This window comes from Gouania willdenowi, chromosome 14 (assembly GCF_900634775.1).
Source record: "Gouania willdenowi chromosome 14, fGouWil2.1, whole genome shotgun sequence".
In the NCBI taxonomy this organism is placed as follows: Eukaryota; Metazoa; Chordata; class Actinopteri; order Blenniiformes; family Gobiesocidae; genus Gouania; species Gouania willdenowi.
In genome coordinates, this window is record NC_041057.1 from 5,059,701 (window position 1) to 5,081,001 (window position 21,301).

At 39.0% G+C, this 21,301-nt stretch overlaps 1 protein-coding gene across 6 annotated transcripts in view; it reads left to right on the top strand.

Moving 5' to 3' along the window:
- LOC114475378 (neurexin-2-like) overlaps nucleotides 1-21,301 on the top strand; it is a 233,633-nt gene that overhangs the window by 166,560 nt on the left and 45,772 nt on the right. The window contains exon 1 of one of the 6 annotated variants that reach the window (XM_028466120.1): nucleotides 16,202-17,913. The exons of the other annotated variants lie outside the window; for them this stretch is intronic. Within the exon in view, the coding sequence (XP_028321921.1) occupies nucleotides 17,571-17,913 (343 nt within the window). The 5' untranslated portion in view covers nucleotides 16,202-17,570. Of the gene's footprint in view, nucleotides 1-16,201; nucleotides 17,914-21,301 lie in introns of those variants that run through there. 6 annotated transcript variants of the gene reach the window in all.

Genomic DNA, 21,301 nt, shown 5'->3' on the forward strand with positions numbered 1-21,301 from the left:
TGCTGCCTACGACGCTGGCTAACGTCTCTCGGAGCTAAATCTCCATGGTAACTTAGCCTGGTCGGGACCAGGTTCTGTTCTGGCTAGGATCTGAGTGAGTACTAAAGTCACGCCTCCTAACCAATCAGTTTTCTTAGAAAACGACCTGTCCAATAAAAGGAGGATCATTGTGAACACGTCTCTGTGTGGATCTGATGTGACGCTGACAGGAGAGAGAATATTTATCCTTTCATTTACTACTATTTACTAGGAAATATAGAGATTTTTATCTGGACTGATAAAGTAAATGAAGTAAAATAAGTCAGCTGATAAAACCTGCGTGCATCGGGCGCTTTCCGACTGTTAAGTTAATTAATTCATTAATTCATTCATTCATGTATTCTGGGGTGATGCAAAGAGCCTCAGTCCTGTAACATAATATAAAATATAAATATATTCCACCTCATGATTTTGGCTGATCTGTATGAACGCAGCATCAGCGCCACATAATCTCACTAATTGAAGCATTAACACTCATTAATTCCTGCATTAATTACTCGCTGCTTTTACTGCAGCAACAGTGTTGTTTTTGGTCTGAATTATGGCTTTTAATTCTTCATATTTTTAAAGAATTATTCCTCGATTGTGACGTAAGTTTGGTGATTGGTCTGACGCTGTAATCTCCTCCGCTGTCACTAGAGTGCGCACGTAGCCAGGCTGACGTCACCTGGGTGAACTTAGCGAGTTGTTTTTACTTCCGGCAGCTGAGCTGACAGCAGCAAAAGAGCAGAGCGGAGCTCACAGAGGAATTTATTTACTAGACATGAACTTTTTCTTCTGAGAAATGATACGATACCTCAACATCAAACTCTATCATTTACCATCTGACTCTGGCTCTGAGGTAATCATCTACTGCTTTTTCATTTGCTGGCTCAACTGGAAAGCTAAGTAGCAAGCTAGCTAGCCACAAGTAGCAAGCTAACTAGCAGAAGAATGGCTCTTTCCACAACAGAATACAGCAGTCTTCTCCAAAAGATTACTGAACTGGAGACTACAGTGCGAGGAATACAAGTAAACATTGAGGTTAATGGACACTGTGGATATGATAATGATACGACTGTGCCGCTGTTTCAAAACAGCGGAGTGGATAAAGCTAACTCGCTACCAGCCCGTGCTAACAAAGCTATCAGGCCTAGGGAGGATCCTGTTCCCGTTGATAAGCCAACAGGTGTGAGTCCTCCTTGGAATACTCTATGAGCTAAGCCTAAGAAAAAGTCATATCCACTTCAAAGGCTAACTGGCCGAGCAAAGCGCTCTGATATCAATAATGAGACGGACTGGCCTGCACTGGCTTCACAGACTGCAGCCTCAACATCAACTCCCTTACTGCCCAGGCACAAAAGTGGACATCTGCTAAAGGCAGGAGTATCACCAAGTCACAAACCCAGTTTCATGTAGAACTGGGATTCGCCCCACTGCTGAATGACCTAGGATCTGGCTCTAATGAGGTCAACACACAACCTTCTGGAACTGCGAAGACTGAAAGTGCTTCAGGAAAACAAAAGCGACATGGTAGGCCAAAGCAACAACCTCACACACTGATAGTGGGAGACGTTTCTGTTAAAGATGCTCAGAAGATGTTTAGCAGCAACGTGAAAGTGATCTGCTTACCTAATGACACAGTATCAGACCTGGCTGACAAAATCTTGCATATTGTTGCAGATTACCCACATTTTAAAAATGTTGTGATTCATTTTGGGTTAAATGATTTAGCTAAGGAGGAGTCTGTGTTAAAGCAGGATTTCACCCATCTGCTAAAAACTGTGAGCTGTTTGCAGCCTAAAGTGTTCATCAGTGGCCCGATACCTCCAGTCCGCAAAGGAGATCTGAAATTCTCAAGGATTTACTCTTTGAATAAATTTCTGTCTTCGGCTTGTGCTGCCCTTTCACTAAATTTTATAGAAAATTTTCCTATTTTTTGGGAACGTCGTCATCTTTTTAGAGCAGATGGACTGTGTCTAAACAAGGCTGGAGTAAAACTCTTCACATCCAACTTGTTTTACTTCACCAGTCACACTGCTATCAGTTCTGATAAAGACAGAGGACAACATGTACCATCGGAGAACAAAACAACAAGGAAAGAACATGGAGTCGATGAGCTTCCAGCAAGAAATAAAAATCGCCAAAATGAAGAGGTCAACCCAACCCCCACATCTCAGGACCCACCTGCTTCACCCCAAAATTCACCTACTTCCACCTCATCCAGCTTCTCTCCTACCCCTGCCTTCTTGGATTTAACTGCCCAGATGAATGAGCTGGTTCTGGCTGGCACAAGACTGACACCCCACCCTTTACCCCACCATGGTCCCATCTTATCTCCTCTAAAGAACCAATCTGCACCACCCATCCCTCCTCGACGATACCAGGCCCAGGATCACTCTTCTCCTCAGGCCAGCTGTGTTCATCTTAGAGCGACACAGGTCTGATGTGTGCTGGGTCCAGACTGCAATAGCTCTATTTTTAGGAACAACCAGAAAAAGTCAGGGCCTTATGGAGTTAATGCAGCTTCTTTAATTCCTGTGGTGACAGGTAACACAGGTAAAATTGTGAAATTAAAGAAAAGCAAAAAGCTTTATAGAGATAAAAATTTGACTCCTAAAACATGTCATCCAAAAAGTCCACCAGTGTCTCCAGTAAAGTCTTTAAAATTAGCTCTTCTTAATGTTAGATCTCTTGTTAACAAGTCACTACTAATTAATGATATTATTTTGACACATCACTTGGACTTTTTATTTCTTAATGAAACGTGGTTGAATGATGGTATCAGTAATACTATTCTCAATGAAAGTGCACCACAAGACTTTATTTATTTAAATAAGTGTCATACTTGCAGGAAAGGTGGTGGAGTTGCTGCCATTTTTAAATCAATATTTCAGTGCAAAGAAATAATATTTGGGGATTTTATCTCCTTTGAATATATGTCATTCTTACTGAAGGGTGATTCAAGAGTTCTGTTTTTAGTCGTTTATAGACCCCCAAAATATTCTGGAGAATTCATGGATGAGTTTGCTGAACTGCTGTTAGTTGTATGCACTGAATACAACTTTTTAATAATAACAGGTGACTTAAATATTCATGTAGACAATAACATGGACAATACTGCCAAAGAACTGTATGCTTTAATGGATACTTTTGGTCTTACACAACATGTGACTGGTCCGACACACACTCAAGGTCACACTTTGGATCTGGTTATCTCTAAAGGTGTTGATATCTCTGCTGTTGATGTAAGAGACTTAGCTCTATCTGATCATTTCTGTGTCTTTTTTGACCTAGAGACTGTAACATCTGTTCCCCCTAGTTATGTGTGTTTAAAGAAAAGGTACATAAATGAGAACACAAGTGCACAGTTTATGGAAGCCATAGCAATGACACCAACATTGAGTGCTGAGACAGTTGATGATCTTCTGGATGAGTTAAATAGAAAAGTCTGTAATGTCATAGATGTGGTGGCTCCAATCAAAACTAAGAGAAAACCAAACACACAGAAAACACCTTGGAGGAGGACTGAGATAATGCAGAAATTGAAATCTGACTGTAGAAGAGCTGAGCATAAATGGAGATCAACAAAACTCCAAATTCATCTAAAACTACACAAAATAAGTGTGCGAAAATTCAATGATGGCTTGTTCAAAGCAAGGCAGCAATACTTTTCTGAAATTATTGCCAAAAATGTCAACAACTCTCGCACGTTGTTTTCTGTAATTGAAAAGCTCACAACCCCCCCAGATCAGATAGCCCCTGAATTACTGTCAGCTGGAAAATGCAATGAATTTTCTGTATATTTCAATGAAAAAATACAATCAATAAGGTCAAACATCAGAACAAACCAGCAAAATCACAAAAAGCTTGAACAGCTTCAACCACTGAGAGATGAGTCAACTACAATGTTAGAGTTTATTACAGTGAACCCAAAAACAATAGAGGAAACTGTTCAGCAGCTGAATCCATCAACGTGTTGCCTTGACACAATACCCTCAAACTTCTTTAAAACTGTTGTAAAGTCAATTGTCACTGATTTGTGTCAGATAATTAACTGCTCATTCCAATCAGGCACCGTACCAAAATCCCTGAAAGTAGCTGCTGTGAAACCTCTGTTAAAAAAGAGAACACTGGATGCCTCTATACTGGCTAACTATAGAACAATCAACAACCTTCCATTCATGGCCAAGATCATTGAGAAGGTGGTCTTCAACCAACTGAGTCAATTCTTAACATTCAACAAAATATTTGATGAATTTCAGTCAGGTTTTCGTTCTCATCACAGCACTGAAACTGCTCTTATCAAAGTGATCAATGACATAAGGTTGAACACTGATTCAGGAAAAGTATCTGTTCTCATTCTGTTGGATCTAAGTGCTGCATTTGATACTGTAGATCATACAATTTTGTTGCACAGATTGCAAACATGGGTTGGACTAAATGGAAAAGTAATGCAATGGTTTAAGTCATACTTGGAGGAGCTAAGCTATTTTGTAAGCATTGGAAACTTTGAATCTGACAGATTACCAATGTCCTGTGGGGTTCCTCAGGGATCTGTTCTTGGACCGCTTCTGTTTAGCCTTTATATGCTTCCTTTAGGACAAATTTTACAGAACTGTAAGGTTGATTATCAGAGCTACGCAGATGACACACAACTATATCTATCACTGAACCCAGATGACTATGGTCCCATTGAGGTGTTGTGTGACTGTTTAGAAAAAATAAACTGCTGGATGAGTGAAAACTTCCTTCAACTAAACCATGACAAGATGGAGGTGATTGTCTTTGGTAACAAGGAAAAGAGGACACTTGTCAGCAATTATCTTGAGTCTCGATCTTTAAAAGCTAAAGACCAAGTCAAAAACCTTGGTGTTCTGATTGACTCAGATCTTACATTCAGCAGTCAGATCAAATCTATCACAAAAACAGCCTTCTACCACCTAAAGAACATCTCCAGAGTGAAAGGTTTAATGGCTCAGAAAGATCAGGAGAAACTGTTCCATGCTTTTATATCCAGCAGACTGGACTATTGTAATGGTCTTCTGACAGGAATCCCTCAAAAGAGCATCAAACATCTACAGCTGGTTCAGAACGCTGCAACCAGAACAAAGAGGTCAGAACACATTACTCCAGTTTTAAAGTCTTTACACTGGCTCCCAGTCAGCCTCAGAATAGACTTTAAAGTTCTGCTGCTGGTGTATAAATCTGTGAATGGGTTTGGTCCAGAATACATCAGTGAGATGTTAGTCAGGTATGAACCCAGCAGGTCTCTCAGATCTATGGACACAGGTCATATAGTGGAGCCCAGAGCTCACAGTAAACATGGTGATGCTGCTTTTATTTGTTATGCTGCAAAGAAGTGGAACAAACTGCCAGCAGAGCTGAAGTCAGCATCCAATGTGAACATTTTTAAATCAAAGTTAAAGGAACTTTTTTTCTCTACTGCATATGATTGAGAGAGAGATTTTTAGTCATGTTGTTGATGTCATGGTGATTTTACTGATGATTTTAATTGATTTTACTGATGATTTTAAATGTTCTTATTGATTTTAAACAATTGAATGTTTTATCATGTAAAGCACATTGAGTTGCCTTGAGTATGAAATGCGCTATACAAATAAATTTGCCTTGCCTTGTAATCAAGATTCGTAGGACAGCTTCTGTCTGACGGACAATGACATTGGAGATAAGGATATAATTATCGAGCTTCGTTTTATAGGCCCGAAATGACTCCAAAAATCAACAAAATGACTCTAAAAACACACAAACCCATTGTTGTTTCTTGTATTAATGCTCAGGTTGGTTATTTTTCTAATTGCTGACATGGGTATTGATCATTTGACCTTCAGATCAGACAATCACTTCTTTTTAGCCCCCGCTGTAATAAAAGCATACGCTTGACGAAGAACAATCTCTATGTAATCTGAGAAATATTGACTAAGATTTTATATTGTATGATATAATCGCTAATCAAGTTAGTGTCTCATCTTCAACACATTTATATGAAAATATATATTATATGTATAGCTTTAATCTTATATGTATTAAGTGATCTAAAATGTGGTCCAAAGATTGATGCAAACAATCATCAGTTTACCTCTTTCTTAAATAGACTTTTACCTTTATTAATATAATCCTTCTTTTCTCATTTGTTTTGGCTCCAGCGATCCCTAGCCACCTAATGTTTATTAAAAAAAATGTAAAATCTCTCCAGTGACAAAGATCTATTGTCACCAAACAGATGTCCTCTGTATTCTGACTCAAAGCGAGTAAAAGCACTCGTCATGAGCTTTTTGTTGCTGTGGTTTCAATGTCTTTTCCACAGTGTAATCAAGACTGCGTTCCAAAAGTATGCACATGAAAGTGTTAACCCAGTGGTTTCAAAACTGGGGGGCATGGTGTAGTGAGAGACATTGCTCAACATTGAATATAAGAACTTTATTACTACTGTTCTAAAATGTGTGATTACACATTTTATTATTATTATCTTTATGAGTTTTGAAGACGAATAGTGATTTTTTATTTTTTTTGCTGTATCAATGAAGGTCATATTTAAATTTTTTTTTTTTTTCCATTTTGTTGAAATTTTTATTTTTGATGGGGGTGCACAACAGAAATGGTTTGAGAACCACATAATTTTTAATATTGTCACCAAAAAAGAAATCCTAATATATCATAAATTGATATTTGTGTTCTCAGACTGAGACCAATCAGGTCCCACTCCCCAGAAATATATGTATATATAAGATTACATGGGAGAAATATCAATATTTAATATTGTCACCCAAAAAAAACTTAAATAAATTGAGAAAAATTTGGACTCTTACGGTTTATGCTGCATTTGACTGTAAGTACCATATTATATAGGGGGGAAAAAAATGCTTTTTATTGGTACTTTATTTTATCGTCACACAGGAAGTGATAGCTACAATCAGGAAGTAGCAGCTGCAGTAAAAAGATGGAAAATTAGATTCTATTGGGGTCTTTTTAATGTCCAATTTCTATTAAGTTCAATAAAACTCTAACAATCTGAAAGTGATAATAACAGAGTGTAGAATTAAGCTGAAAAGTTCATTTGTACACATTTGGAACATGTGTTTACACTTGTGGTAAACTAGATACACTGATATCTGTTGGTGGAACATTCTGTGTTTTAAAGGCCTTCAGTTTGCTTGTTTTTTTTCCTCCTTTCTTTGCATGGTCTAAGCCTGGCTTATTTTAGGTGTTGTCGCTTTGAGCCTAATGAAATCAACCAAACATCACAACTGCAGGCCATGCCTTTCAGAGCATGTTGGCATTATGAGTAATTAATCTGAAAGTGCTATGATTAATCCTGCTACTTTACCCCCTCAGGCACGACTGGATGTCTGTGAAAAACCGTCTCTTGCAAATCTTTCCCAAGAACAAACATGCACATTTAGGTTTCTTAACTCTTTAAAATGCTGTACGCGTCTTCTCGCATCTTGTCAGATGGAAGTTTGAGGGAAAAAAAAACCTCTTTAATTCCTTTATTTTCTGTTTCTAGAAATGAATGTGACACACTTTGATCTTTGCATACAAGCTACTGCTTGGGTTTTAATGCTCTGATTGCACAGAATTCTGCCAAATATCAGAGCGCTGTACAACATTTCAGATAATAATCCAATAAAATAAAATCTATATGGTATGAGTGACGAGTGGGTTGAGGGACTACATCAGACATCAGATCTTGGCTGTGTCGTGTGTGCAAGGGTGATGAAGTGATTCCTAGATGTAATGAGGCGGGTTACCGCCTCGACAAAGGTGTTTGTAGATGACATTGTCGTTTATAGTGAATGCAGTGGGCGGAGAAAACCTTGGAAAGATTGAATTGTTCACTGGAGAGTGTTGGCATGTTATCACAAGCACGACAGAATAAAATGCAAGGTGTGGGGATGGTGAAAATGTATAACTTTGACTGTGTATTTTTATTTTATTTATTTATTCAGTTTATTTCCGACATGGTTACATTCACTTTTTTTTTTTTTTACATTTTTTTTTTTTTTTTTGTACATGTTGAAAAGGGAGACGAGAGAAGCAGTTTGCTTATCTGGGTCCTGTCCCCTGTTTTACCATCGCAAATTTACATGGGTTTACATGTCTCTCTGGTCAAACATTCTTGAGTTGTTCTGAACAGTCCTTTTTTGTGTATTCTCATCTGTAGTCAGTGATGTTTTTTTTTTTTTTATTCCTCCTCCTCTCTATCGTTGTTCGTGTTGACCTTGTTCCCTGCCAGACGTTGTTAGCATTCCTCCAGTTCAAGAATAGTTCCTCTTTCGAAGGTGTTTGAAAGGTTTTTCCCTTTTCATCCATAATGTCACCACTCGGGAATGTCTCTTTTGGACATACAAGTTTGCAGCTTGTTTTGTCTCTACATCAAGGTTAATCCAGCTGTTGTTAGTTCTATTGGCAGTGTTGTATTTTCCACTGTTAGATTTAACTTGTATAAACACATTATTATATCTTAGTTCATAAGCAAGGTAGTAATTTCATTGTATTATATCTTAGTTCATAAGCAAGGTAGTAATTTCATTGTATTATATCTTAGTTCATAAGCAAGGTAGTAATTTCATTGTACAGGAAAACATGTTTCTAACTGCACATATGACAATAAACACTTTGAATTTAAATTTAAAGGTAGGGTCGGTAACTTTCTAAACCTAGCTTGATTTCGATGTAGCATGCTCCGACAGCTCCGCCTTCCGACTCCCCCTCCCCCCTGTGCTTCCTCTGAAGCCACCCCCCCCACTCACATGAACGCGCACGCAGAAGCAGACCTCAGCCAAGCGTATGATGTTGCATTCAGCGGTAAGATATACTTTATCATTTTATATGTTAAAAAAGTGACTAATTTACTTCAACGGTGGCGGCCAAGCTAGCATGTTAGCATTAGGTTACCCGGTAGTAAAGCGTTTAGAAGGAGGGCGACATTATCAGCCTAAAGTTAGACGCACCTCTCAGACAGTGACTTGGGAGCAACAGTTGACACAGCGGGGTTAGGTAGTCTCACAAGTGAGTCCTTCCACGGCGTTGAAGTCGACGGAGCACAGTTATAGCTAAAAAGAATCACAAATATCCTACATTACAGCTGTTGACCGCCCTGCTGAAAGCAAACACAACACACACGCTCAAACACGCACACATATATACTGTACACACTGTAGCTGCTAAACTAGCTCGCACTAACAGAGAATCAACAGTAGCATCGGGCTAATCCAAAAACAGAAATACTTTGCGACATGCATCGCTAACGTTAACATCTGGCTAATATGACAAATAGCTTGAATTGCTTCCACTATTTTAAAAGATAACACAATCACCCAGGCAACAAAACTACCACACGCACGGGGCCGTGAACGAGCAGGAAGACCAGGAGACGTGATTGGTTGAAAAAAAACGAACCGTGAAAATCCCATTGGTCGCAGTTATTGCAGATTTACAGACGCTACAGTTGACAGATTTTCTTCGTTCCTTTTTCAGAATACATAAGATCTTCACATCTGTCCGGACATAATGAACATTTCTACCAAAAATTTGAAAAGTGTATCTGGAGATAGTTTCCAACCCTACCTTTAATGTAATCCTTAATCACCCCACCACCTATCAATTGAAATGAATAAATGACAGACCTTTTTTACTCTTGGTTTCCACATTTAATTCAGTCTCCGTAAAATAATCACAGTCTGAGTTTTGTTTTCAGTGTTTTATAGATCTGGGTCCATATCCATGATTACCATCAGTAATGTTGTTGTTTAGGTGGATCCTTCGTATTTTCCCAAGTCTTCCATCATTTTGATGAGGATTGGTTTTCCGTTCTCTTCTCCCAGTAGTGTGATATAAATCCTGCAGTTTCTTGTCCACGTCCTCACAATTTTTCCTCCTTATTTTATTTGGCGTGCCTTCCATGCAATGCTTGCATTTTGTTTCGTCAGGTTTTCATTGATGTAAACCTTCGTTCCCTTCAGTTTATTTCCTTGCCTTAGTGGTTCTCCTTTGAATTTCATATTCGTGAAGGTTATTTTTACAGCTCTGTTATCATTTTTCTTTGGCAGGAGATGGCAGGAGTTGATGTTGTCAGGGTTCAGGACAATGTCCTTCGACTCCCGGTAGTCAATGACCTGTTGTTCAATCGATTTTGTTTCTTCGTCACTCGCGTAACTCCTGGGTTTTATCTTTAGGCCTGGGATGATGACATCTTTCTCTCTTTCCTTTTGTTCCAGCTGTTCAACCCTGGCGTTCAACAATTTTATCTCTTCAGCATTTCTTTCATTCTTTTCTTTCAGTACCTTTGCTTCGCTTTGTAGGTTTTCCAGGGAGTTTTCCAGCGTCTTTTCCAACGACTTTATCTCGGCAGATAGGTTTCGTAGACCCTCGCATATCATCTCCTTGACCTCTTCCAAACCCGAATTGGGTTCTGAAGGGCCTCCCTGCGGTTTGTTCACCATTTTCCTTCAGTCTTATGCCCAATTTTTCAGGCTGTTCAGCTGTAGCCAGCTGTAGCCAAGGTCGTGTTATCGGAGCGAATGAAAACACGTCTGCTCTCTCCAAAGACCAGACTATTGACTATAAAAAGCCAGGGACATTATCAACATTCATCTGAGCATTTATAATAACTAGTACAGTGCCCGTTAGTATGCATTTATGTGGGAGCATAAGTACAGTTGTCAATTATGGCCAAATGACAATATACTTGAAGGTTGGATATACAAAGAGGTGTACATACTCTGTACTCTATAGTGTTATGAAGGGGTTTATTTGCGGGTGCAAAGTAAAATAGTGTGTGTGATTACCCTGGTTTAATTTTATGGGACATGTGCATGATAAATGTGTTTATTTTTTTATACTCATTTTTATATATTTTTTTTGTTTGATGTATTTTTCTATAATGTCTGTTTTTTGAGTCATTATGTATACAGTATTATGCATGTGATGATGACTTATACAATTAAATGATGCTGACATGTTTTGAGGACACCCCCCACCCAGCCCCCGCCCACTTTCTCGAGATTTTTCGGAATGTTTTGTTACTTTCATCATTAAAATGGCCCAAAAACTAGTTAAAAAATGTCGCTAACATTTTCATCTGTTTCGTTGAGTTTTAAAGTGTGAAGTGTCTTTGAGTTTCTTGAAAAGCACTATAAAAAATTAATTCAGTAATATTATCAGTATTTTGAATAGTGGTTCCTAACAGCCAATCAGCATTCAGAATCTTGCACTGGGTTCTTTTTCCAGCCTCCCAGCCAATCAACACGCAGAACACATGTAAACAAAGACTAACTTTGGTACATCAGTGAGTCACATCAGGTCCAATCAGTGAGACTTGAGAGCTTTGCTAGTTTATCAGTGTGAGCGCGGCTGCTCAGACGCCCCTCGCCCCTCTTTGGTCTAAACTATCTACCTCTCTCTCACTCGTATGTTTACAGTCCGTGTCTGCTTGGCTGTGTGCGCAGCGATTGGCTCTGGCTGCACACGTGACTCTAGCTCGCTACTTTAAGGAGCTGTGCAGTGAAATAGATATAGATGGTGCGCTAGCGCCCCCTCACACACTGAGGTAAAAAGCTGAATAGGATTCACTTCTGAACAAACTTGAATGTGCCATCAAGCAGAAATAAAATTAAAATAAACATTTGGAAATTACCAAATTACTCCAAAATAACAGATGCACAAACTCAGGGTATTTGGAAGCCCTTGACAAAGTTTCAGGTTGAAGAGGCATCACGTCGGGGAGATTTTCGCTCCACAAACATACACACATGCACGCAGACCTTTGCTGCTTTATTGATACTAATACAGTGCCCGTCGGAAGTATGTATTCATGTGGGAGCATAAGGGGTATATTTGCAGGTGCAAAATGTGGGTGCAATTTTCCTGGTTTAATTCTATGGGACATGACTTCATCATCACTTTTATATTTTTTTGTATGGTGTATTTTTCTGTAACGTATGTTTTTTGGAGTCATGTGTATTTGTGTATCTTTCTGTTGTCTTTTTGTGCATAAATGTTTGCTGTTTTTTTATTTTATTTTATTTTTGTAATGTATGTTTTTTGGAGTCGTGTATTTTTGTATAATTATTGTTTTTGTTGCTATTGTAGTGTGATTCAGGAGTAATTTTGTGTATTTTTGTATAAATATTCAGTTTTGTGTATTTTCAGCCATTTTCATATTTTTGTTGTATTTTTCTGTAAATGTATGTTTTTTGAAGTCGAGTACAGTGCCCGTCAGAAGTATGTAATCATATAGTGGGAGCTTAAGAAGAGTTGTCAGTTATGGGCATAATAATAACAACATACTCTGTAGCATTATAAAGGGGTATATTTGCAGGTGCAAAGTAAAATAGTGTGTGCAATTTCCCTGGTTTAATTCTATGAGACATGCATATGATAAATGTGTTTTTTTTAACTCATTTTCATATTTTTTTCATTTGGTGTTTTTTTCTGTAATGTACAGTGCCCGTCGGAAGTATGCATTTTTCTGGATTATAAGTATTTAGTTTCGTGTATTTTGAGTCATTTTCATGTTTTTGTTGTCGTTTGGTGTATTTTTCTGTGTTGTCTTTTGTGTAAATTTTGTATAAATATTTAGGTTTGTGTATTTTGAGTCATTTTCATATTTTTTGTTGTCGTTTAGTGTGTGTGTGCCTGCCTAACTTTCACTAAACGTATCTATTTTCAGTAGTTAGGTGTAGTGGCAGGTGTGTCGTGAGTAAAGCTGCAGTAATCGTCAGGCGGGCTTCACTATGTAGCACCGTTTACTGATCTGACTCAACACTACAGCCACTACCACCCAATGGACGGGTGTCGTGACAGACTGTAACCGGACTAAATGGTGGTCCGTTACACACACACACACACGTAGACGGTGATCGATAGTGAAGCGCACCTGATCGGGGGGGTGCGTGCGTGCGAGACTCTCTACCTTGGACACAAATCTCCTCCTTTGCTTTCAACACAGCAGCCATTGCCGCAATAACTACCGGGTACAATAGTAGCTTACCACCACTAAGTGTTGAGTGAAAGAATAATGCCTTAATTCTTTAAAGTACTTTGAGTGCATCAAGACAAAGAGAGAACCAAGACTTCTGGGAGTCAAGACCCAGTTAAGACTAAGGCTGCGACCAAGATCAGATTGCATAAAGACAAAGACAAGACTAAGATCAAGACTAAGACCAGATTGCATCACGACAAAGACGAGACCAAGAAATCTGGGAGTCGAGAACCATTTAAGACGAAGGCGAGACAAGCCGAGACAAAGACAAGACCAAGACTGTAAATATGAATTTTAAAAACCATGGCAACGTTGAACAGTTAGATCATTCTCTATTTAATTTTAGATTTCTTTTAAATACATTTGACAGACAAAAACAAGATGTCTGCAACTCTTTCAAAGCACAAAATGCAAAAATCTTAAATCTTGATACAGTTTGATGAGATGAACTCATCTCTCAGTATTTTCAGGTGTCGACACATAAGGCACGTGAAAAGATTTCCAAGGAGGAAGAACAATCAGTGAACTAACACTAAATGTTTGAAGTGAAATTATAGCAATAATCAATCAAGAACAGTTCCAAGTGCTTCTACTTACCATCACATTAATGAATTTGAAGAATAGCAGATCACTGCTTGTCTCCACTGATCTCGAGTTTCAAAGCCATGCACTACTGTTTTCACAAATGTGGCCTAAAATCTTTGAAATGTCCTTATTAGTAGATCTATGTCTAACAAAATGCATTATTTTGCACCATATTTGTTTTAACTTTTAAAAATGTAACTTTTTTTAGAGCCTGTGTTCCGTCATCTTGAAATCACGTGATTGATAATGTCACAAGGCCCCATTTGCCTGTAAACATCCCATTGTTTTCTTTTGGAATGAAGCATTCATCCTGGTTTTTAGATCATTTAGCAGCTTTTTGGTGAAAATTACAATTTGTGCTGCCTATGGTTGTTCTAAATAATCAGGAAAAGTGAAAACGGTCTATGTAACCTTCTTTTGTTTCCTGAAAGAGAATAAAAACAGTTGTGACCCGAAAAATAATCAATGACCGCAGGGGGCGATAGTTCCAAATCTACGGTTTAGTAATAGACAATGAAGCAGAGAAGAAGAGCTTTCATAAGGGACTTTTACTCTCCCTTAAACAGTGCATGGCTGACGCTCTGGTGGCTGAAGTTTGCGAGTAAATCTGTTGAAGACCAACAAACCCTGAGGATGGATGTCCTTTTGGGTCGAAGTCCTTCAACAGAAAAGTTAATAAAATGGTAATAATAATGTGTTTTGCTCGGCATAGATCTTCAAATAAGGACATTTCAAAGATTTTAGGGCACGCTTGTAAAAACAGTGGAGGATCCTTTTCAGACAGGTCTCGAGTTCTACAACACTGCTAGAATACTGCCATCACCAGTTTAAATCTATCACTGAATCTGTGTTTGCAGTTTATACTTTGAGTGTCTACAAGGACCTATGGGCACCCCTACGACTTTATCATGTGACCAAGGGCGACACAAGGTTACAATCCCGCAGCCCGTCACGTCTCTGTCGTCCAATGACATGGCTTTTATCATGTGGAGCAACCCTGAAGCACGTAAAGTGATGAATGCGTGGCTTTCTTTAAGACAGCCCCTTACCAAGATATCATCACCGCCTGAAAAGAGGCTTCAGTGAAAGCGGCGCCTGACAGTCCACGTCAGCGGTCGTAAATCATCTCTCGCCAACAACAGCAACTTGTGGTCTCGGAAAATAAATGATAGGTTTTTATTTATTTATTTAACTGGTTTGTGACTAAAGGAAGTTAATCTGGAATTATTTGTTGAGACTATCCCGAAGCTTTGAGATTAAATTAAACATTTGTGTGAAAAGGATTATATTTATTCCACTCGTTATTACAGGGAATGTGTCCCACATCGATTTAGATCAGCAGGAGCTCCTTGTCATTGTCACTTGTTAATGCTGCATGCCCTTACTAGCGTTAAGCTTTATGTTGGAGAAAGGATACACATTAAGGATTTAGATTTCCCTCTGACTCGCTGTGTGTGTGTGTGTGTGTGCGTGTGCGTGTGCGTGCGCGTGCGTGTGCGTGTGTGTGTGGTTCCGCAGCTCCTTTCAGTTTATTTATGTTCATAATAGCTGTAAATGGATCCCTACCTGCTGTAAGGGCATCGTGATTGCTGAGTGTGATGCACTCATGCCTTTGTTCAATCAGCTTTGTCCCTCCCCCCACCACCACCACCACCCCACCTATACCCTACTTGAGTAATGTCCTGCATCGACGACTTCTTGTCAACATTAGAGGTGGTGCGGCTGCATGCCATCGCCTTCATCCTCATGTTTCCAACCCCTGTCCCTGCTGATATCTCTATTGACCCTGATATAGCAGATATATCGCTGCAGTCTCCCTCCACCCCCTTTAATCTCGTCCTCTCCTGGTGTCTCCAACCCCCCCCCCCCCCCCCCAATTTTTTGGATCCAATCGTGCTACTCTCTATCTCCCAGCCACACTTCTTCTCTCTCTCTCTCTTTCTCTCTCAGATAATGTGTTCATCCTCTCAAGTGTCAATATATTCCAATTCATCTTTCTGTCACATCTTGCCCCCTCCCCACAAAAAACCCTGAGCTGCTCAGAAACTGCCAGAATACCTCTGAACTGAGATCAGTCGTATAGCTAGGAATAAGTTCTGCATGGTTAAGCAGCATGAGCGTGAGAGGTTGCTGCTATGAGCACTGGAACAGAGAGGTGACTTGTATACCAATAAGAGGTGAAACCTGATAAGGAGAATGAAACCGTGATAGAAACCAAAGGGTTTTTCCATTTAAAATCCTGAAAGTATAGCCCCTGTCCACCTCAGTTGAAGGTATTTGTGTTGCAATATCTTCGGGCTCTTGTATAGCCTTGGAGTCTCTATGTTGGAAAAATCTGTCCATATACCGACACCTTCCTGCGTTGGTTCTGTAACGTCTCTGACAGCTCACCTAAATCAGGCTCCTCCTCTGCAGTATGATTCTCTGTGTGCCGCTACCGGGACCTACACGCCTGCTGCGTCTCAGAGTCTATAGCATGTATTTATTCACACAACCCATTTTACTTGGCTCACGTTTATATTTTTTTTGCGTGTGCGTTTGCGCCGTGGCTGCCCTCTGTTTTCTCTTCCTGTGTCTCCCTCCCTCGCTCACTTACCCCCTTCTTTTGCCCCCCCCTCCTCACTCATTCGCTCACAGACTCTCTTTCTCAGACACACACAGAGGCACATGCTGTGCCTCACCGGATCACAGCCTCCGACTACAGTATGCCTTCAGAAGAGCTTCTTTAATTGATTAATACCCTTGGCTAGGGTGTTTTTTTATTTTTCCTTTTCTTTGCTTGGCCTTGAGCGGTCCTGGAGCTTCACCCACCCCCTGGATTTATTATGATACATTTCCTTTTAATTAGCATAATTTTCGCTGCAGTAATCCATGGAATCCTCTCTGTCGGTGCTATCCATGCCATCTGATCCCAGGAGAGCGACGTGCCCTGCTCCCAAAGAAGAAGAAGACACATGATGCAGCTGTCACCAGCGCATCAGATCTGAGCATCAAGATAACGGCGACAGAGGATAAAAGGAAACACGAGCATCAGAGAAGGGGGGAATGCAGCATTAGTCGCTACCGCATGAGACCGATTGAGCAGGTGGAGCGTGAGGGGAGAATCGGACGTTGGTTTGAAACTGAAACGATCAGCTGCAGAGATGAGCGTTGGCTGCTTTTCGCTGCGACTGTGAGAGACTGAAGGAGGGTCTGCTGGGATATTTTTTTTTTCTTCTGGATTTTCTCTTTTACCGCGCTGCTGCAGATACTGCTCGTTTCTACCCCTCCTCCTCCTCTCCTCCTCCTTCTCCGTCGCGCTCTCACTCACATTCTCGCCCCATCACTTCCCCCCCCCACCACCACCACCCTCCTCCTCATCCTCATCATTTGCGTTTCTTCTCACTCCACCCGGCTAAAGCCAACAAAAGCTGTAGTTACTGTTTTTAATCTCCACTTCCGCCACGTTCAGGTTTCATTAAATGATTCCGATTCTCATGGAAGTGTGTTGCATCTCGTGCCCCTGTGGAGGGGGCACTCTTCGTAGCGGGCTGGCTCAGCTGCCCTCGAGCCTTATCTGTGGGTGATAATGGAGACTCTTATCAGAATTCTTCTCACATGAAGCTCTGTCCTGCCACTTTTCGGTGCCTGAATATCATCGTTTTTTAACAACAAGCCTGCTTAGAAATTTACAGCATCACCATTTCGTTTTCTTTTTGGATTTGTCTACATTTTTGTTGCACCTGGAAGAGTTTCTTCTGTATCGTGACATCAGGCAGGAAATTATGTCGAAATATAGATTTTCTGGTTTTGTTTCAATTTCTTCCACGATATTGGTTGGTTTTTGATCGATATTTCGCTCATTCATTCAGTTGTTTTTGTTTTCTTGTGGATGAACTCAAAGGGGGATTACTTTTATGGTATCTTTCAATTCAACAGAGGGATTATAAACAAATAATGGGCCCAGATTGACAGTAGTGGGATGCCCAGTTGTCTTCAACCTGAACTGCCAAAGGCCAAATCGCAGACACATTTCCTATTCTGGGCTCATGCAGATCTGTTCCACATGGGTCCAGTCCAGGCAGCCACCTCCAGCCTGGGGCAGCGGATCCGCTGTTCCTGGTTCACTTTAGCAATGGGCTTGAGCTACTGCTCCAGAGTAGTCTTCTGGTTCACCTTGCTCACTTTACTGCCCATACAGACTGGTACGGCACGCGTGTCTTCTAGTCTGAGTACCACACACCATGTGCACCACTTCCACAACAAGCATGGGACCGCTCCCATTGCTATCAACAGGATGCCTTTTCTTACCAGAGGAGGCCACGGTAAGACAATCGCTCCAGAGCGACTCAATGTGCGATTTGATTGGCTGTTAGGGATGATGGAGCCTTAACTTAGAAGTCATCTCTATAGTGAAGGAGTGTCATACTTTATTTCAAAGTAGGGGTGTGCATTACCATGAATCTGACCAATATAAAAAACAAATGGTATGTTTATCAAACTGTTATTGACAAATGAAATGTGCCCAGTAATATGCCAAGGTCTTATGTGGTTTGACACCTAGTGCTATGCATAAGTTACATGTGCAATTAAATGTTTTTTTTTTCATTAAAAAACATGAATAAAAAAAATTGATTTGGTATTTTTTTGAAAATATACAATAATCCTGCAGTGGCATATCGTGATATATTGCCAAATCGATTTTATTTTACAACCAAATACAGAACTCTTGGCTTTTTAATCAAAGTATTTTATTTTGCCGTATTCATTTGTAAAATGGCAGGATGACTGCCCTCCATGGGTTAAAACCTGGCTATTAAAATGGAATTTTGCTATTGACTGAGAACGGTGGTTTTTGACATCACTGTTGGCTCCGCCCCTTGATGGAATTATAAATAGAGAGGTATAGTGAGTATTTTATAGCCTAGAATGGGTGTGTCTTAACTGCTCCAGGAGCCCCCGCCCTTGAATTTCATGCCTGAACGCACATCAGCCAAAACCTTGGTGTTTAGTTACTCTTTAAGTGGACCACAGATTTTTGTACTTCCACGTAATATGACACGTAAAGTATGTAAGGGAGCATAAATATCCAAGCAATACGTGACATTTTTCTGTCCCTGCAGGATTTTTATTTACATTTCCTTGATTTTATGACCAATTTGTTTTTTATTTGGGGAAATTGAGAGTTCTTTCAGGAATTTGCAAATTAAAATGACTGCCATCATGTGATATAAGCTTGAGAAAAGTGTGAGCCCTGCAAATATTGTGAGGTTTTATTGAATATGTGTATTTAGAAGGGGCTGGATTATCTATTCATGTTTTATCTCTCATTTTGACTTTCTCCTGCGGGACAAATTGGATGCTCCTAAGGGCCAGATTTGGCCCCCGGGCCTTGAGTTTGTCACCTGTGCTATAGTGTCTTTGCCTACTATGGGACTTTTTTTTTTTTTTTAACTGTTATTTTGTTTTCCTTATTGCAATAGTGTTGTTTTAGGTGTTACCCAGTAATCTTTGATTCTCAGCTCTTCGTTGGCTGTGTCAGAGGAATAGGATTTATATTCTATGAAGGGAAGGTAAATATTTAACTTTTTCTTTTTTTTAAAATCTTCTTTATAGTCGCTTCTCTGTTCCAAAGCACTGACACTGGAGTCCGTGCTCCATTTCACATCTGCCTTTGAAATATCCACTCAAAGACTCGCTTTCATCTGGTACAGAAAGAGACCCAATGGATTTGTAGTGTCTTTTTCACTGCAGCGAGTTTTGTCAGTTGCAAAGAAGGCTAAAAATGTGATGAATTAAATATGCATTGTTAAAGCTGTATCACTGTGGGCCAGGCTTTCACAGGCACAGCACAACCCATGATCAAACACATCCAATAGAAACCCTTTAAAGGACCCACTGATAACTTTTCAATCACCCGTGTTGTCGATTCTGTTCGACACTATCAAAGTGTGTGCATCAAAGCCAAAAAACAAACAAATGAGCTACTGCAGCATGAAGAACATTGATTTATATCTCCACAGTAGCGTAATGCACTGTGTATATAAGGAACAGACAGATCTGGGTCTAATTATGTGCAGCCTTCAAAGTAAATGCGTATATTGACTCCAAAAACACACACAAAAATAGAAAGTTACAAAGAAAACATGTACAACAGGACAACAAACTACACTAATGTAGTAAAATCACATAAGATGAATAAAAATACACACAAAAATATGAGAATCAGAACAAAAATGATGTCAAAACACAAAATAACAACAAAAATACACAAAATGACTCATAATTAAAAAATAAAATAAAACCAAATATACATAATGACTGCGATCACACACAAAACAAACACAAGAGAGAAAATACACACAATTTGCTCAAAAAAATAGCAATAGAAAATTACAAAAGATTTTTCAAAAGGACAACAAAATACACTAATGTAGATGAGTAAAAATTCACAAATTAAAAACAAAAATACACCGAATGACAAAAAAATATATCAAAATGACTCCAAAAACCTACAAAACGATGAAAAAAAATGCATTTAATGAGTCCAATTATACAAAACAAACATAACAACATACAAAATAGAAGAAAATACACAAAATTACTCAAAGGACAACAAAAATACACTAATGTTCTAAAATCACATAAGACAAATTAAAATATACAAAAAACATGAGAATGAGAACAAAACTACTCAAAAATGACTCATAATTTACTAAACAAAGTTTTAAAAAATTACAAAATAAATATAATTATTTCAACAACCAACTAAAAATTCATGGAAAAATACACAAATTGACTCCAATAACAAAAATAAATATTACATAAAATATACCACAAATATACCCAACGACATCAAAAACACACTATAAAGATAAACACCCTTTATCTTTATGCAGAATTTGGTAAAATAATTTATTTTTAACAATATCAACAAAAGCAACTTGTATAGGTACAATAAACAATTAAAAAGATCTTGTTATCCATCAAAAAGCAAATAATTTGAACAATTACTGTATGTTTTAGCAATTTAAAGTAAATGTGGCTGTACGTACAGTATGTGTGAATGTGAATCTTTGTCTTTGTATCGGTTTGTGTCAAGGCTAGCCAAAGACTTGAGTGTTTGCCCCTGAGCTATTTGCTATTTATAGTCAACCTACCTTGCTGCAGTGCCTAACACTCTCCATCACAACTTTGGGATAGTTATTACAATTCAGTGGTTACACCACGATAAGCGTCCATTGATCCGAGTGTTTAAGAACAGTTATTTAGTGGATCTTTAACCACAGATTAGTCTTTGACTCTGTGTTCAAATGTTTTAATGTAGTTATGTCTTATGCTGTGATTTTAATGACTATCTTGGGGTAATTTTGCTTTAATTGGTGATAGCGTTTTGACATGTAAGCTTTAAAAGTTTTGAGCCAAATGCCCTCAAGCAAAAGCTTTGGGAATCCAGTAATGGCATTAAAAGTCAAGAAGATACTTGAAGTGTTTGAAAGAAAAGAGAACATTAGTGTTCATGACGAGGACTTTGTGTTTTGATCTTTTTTTTTGTCTTGTCTGGCAGGGTTGGGGTCAATTACATGTCTTTGTCTTCAACTTGTATAATAATAATAAAATAATAAAAAAGATATTTTTTTTTTCTCTGCTGGAGTACATTTGAGTTAAGATATTTAATTGATTATAATGGGAAATAAGGATGGTTGTAAAAAT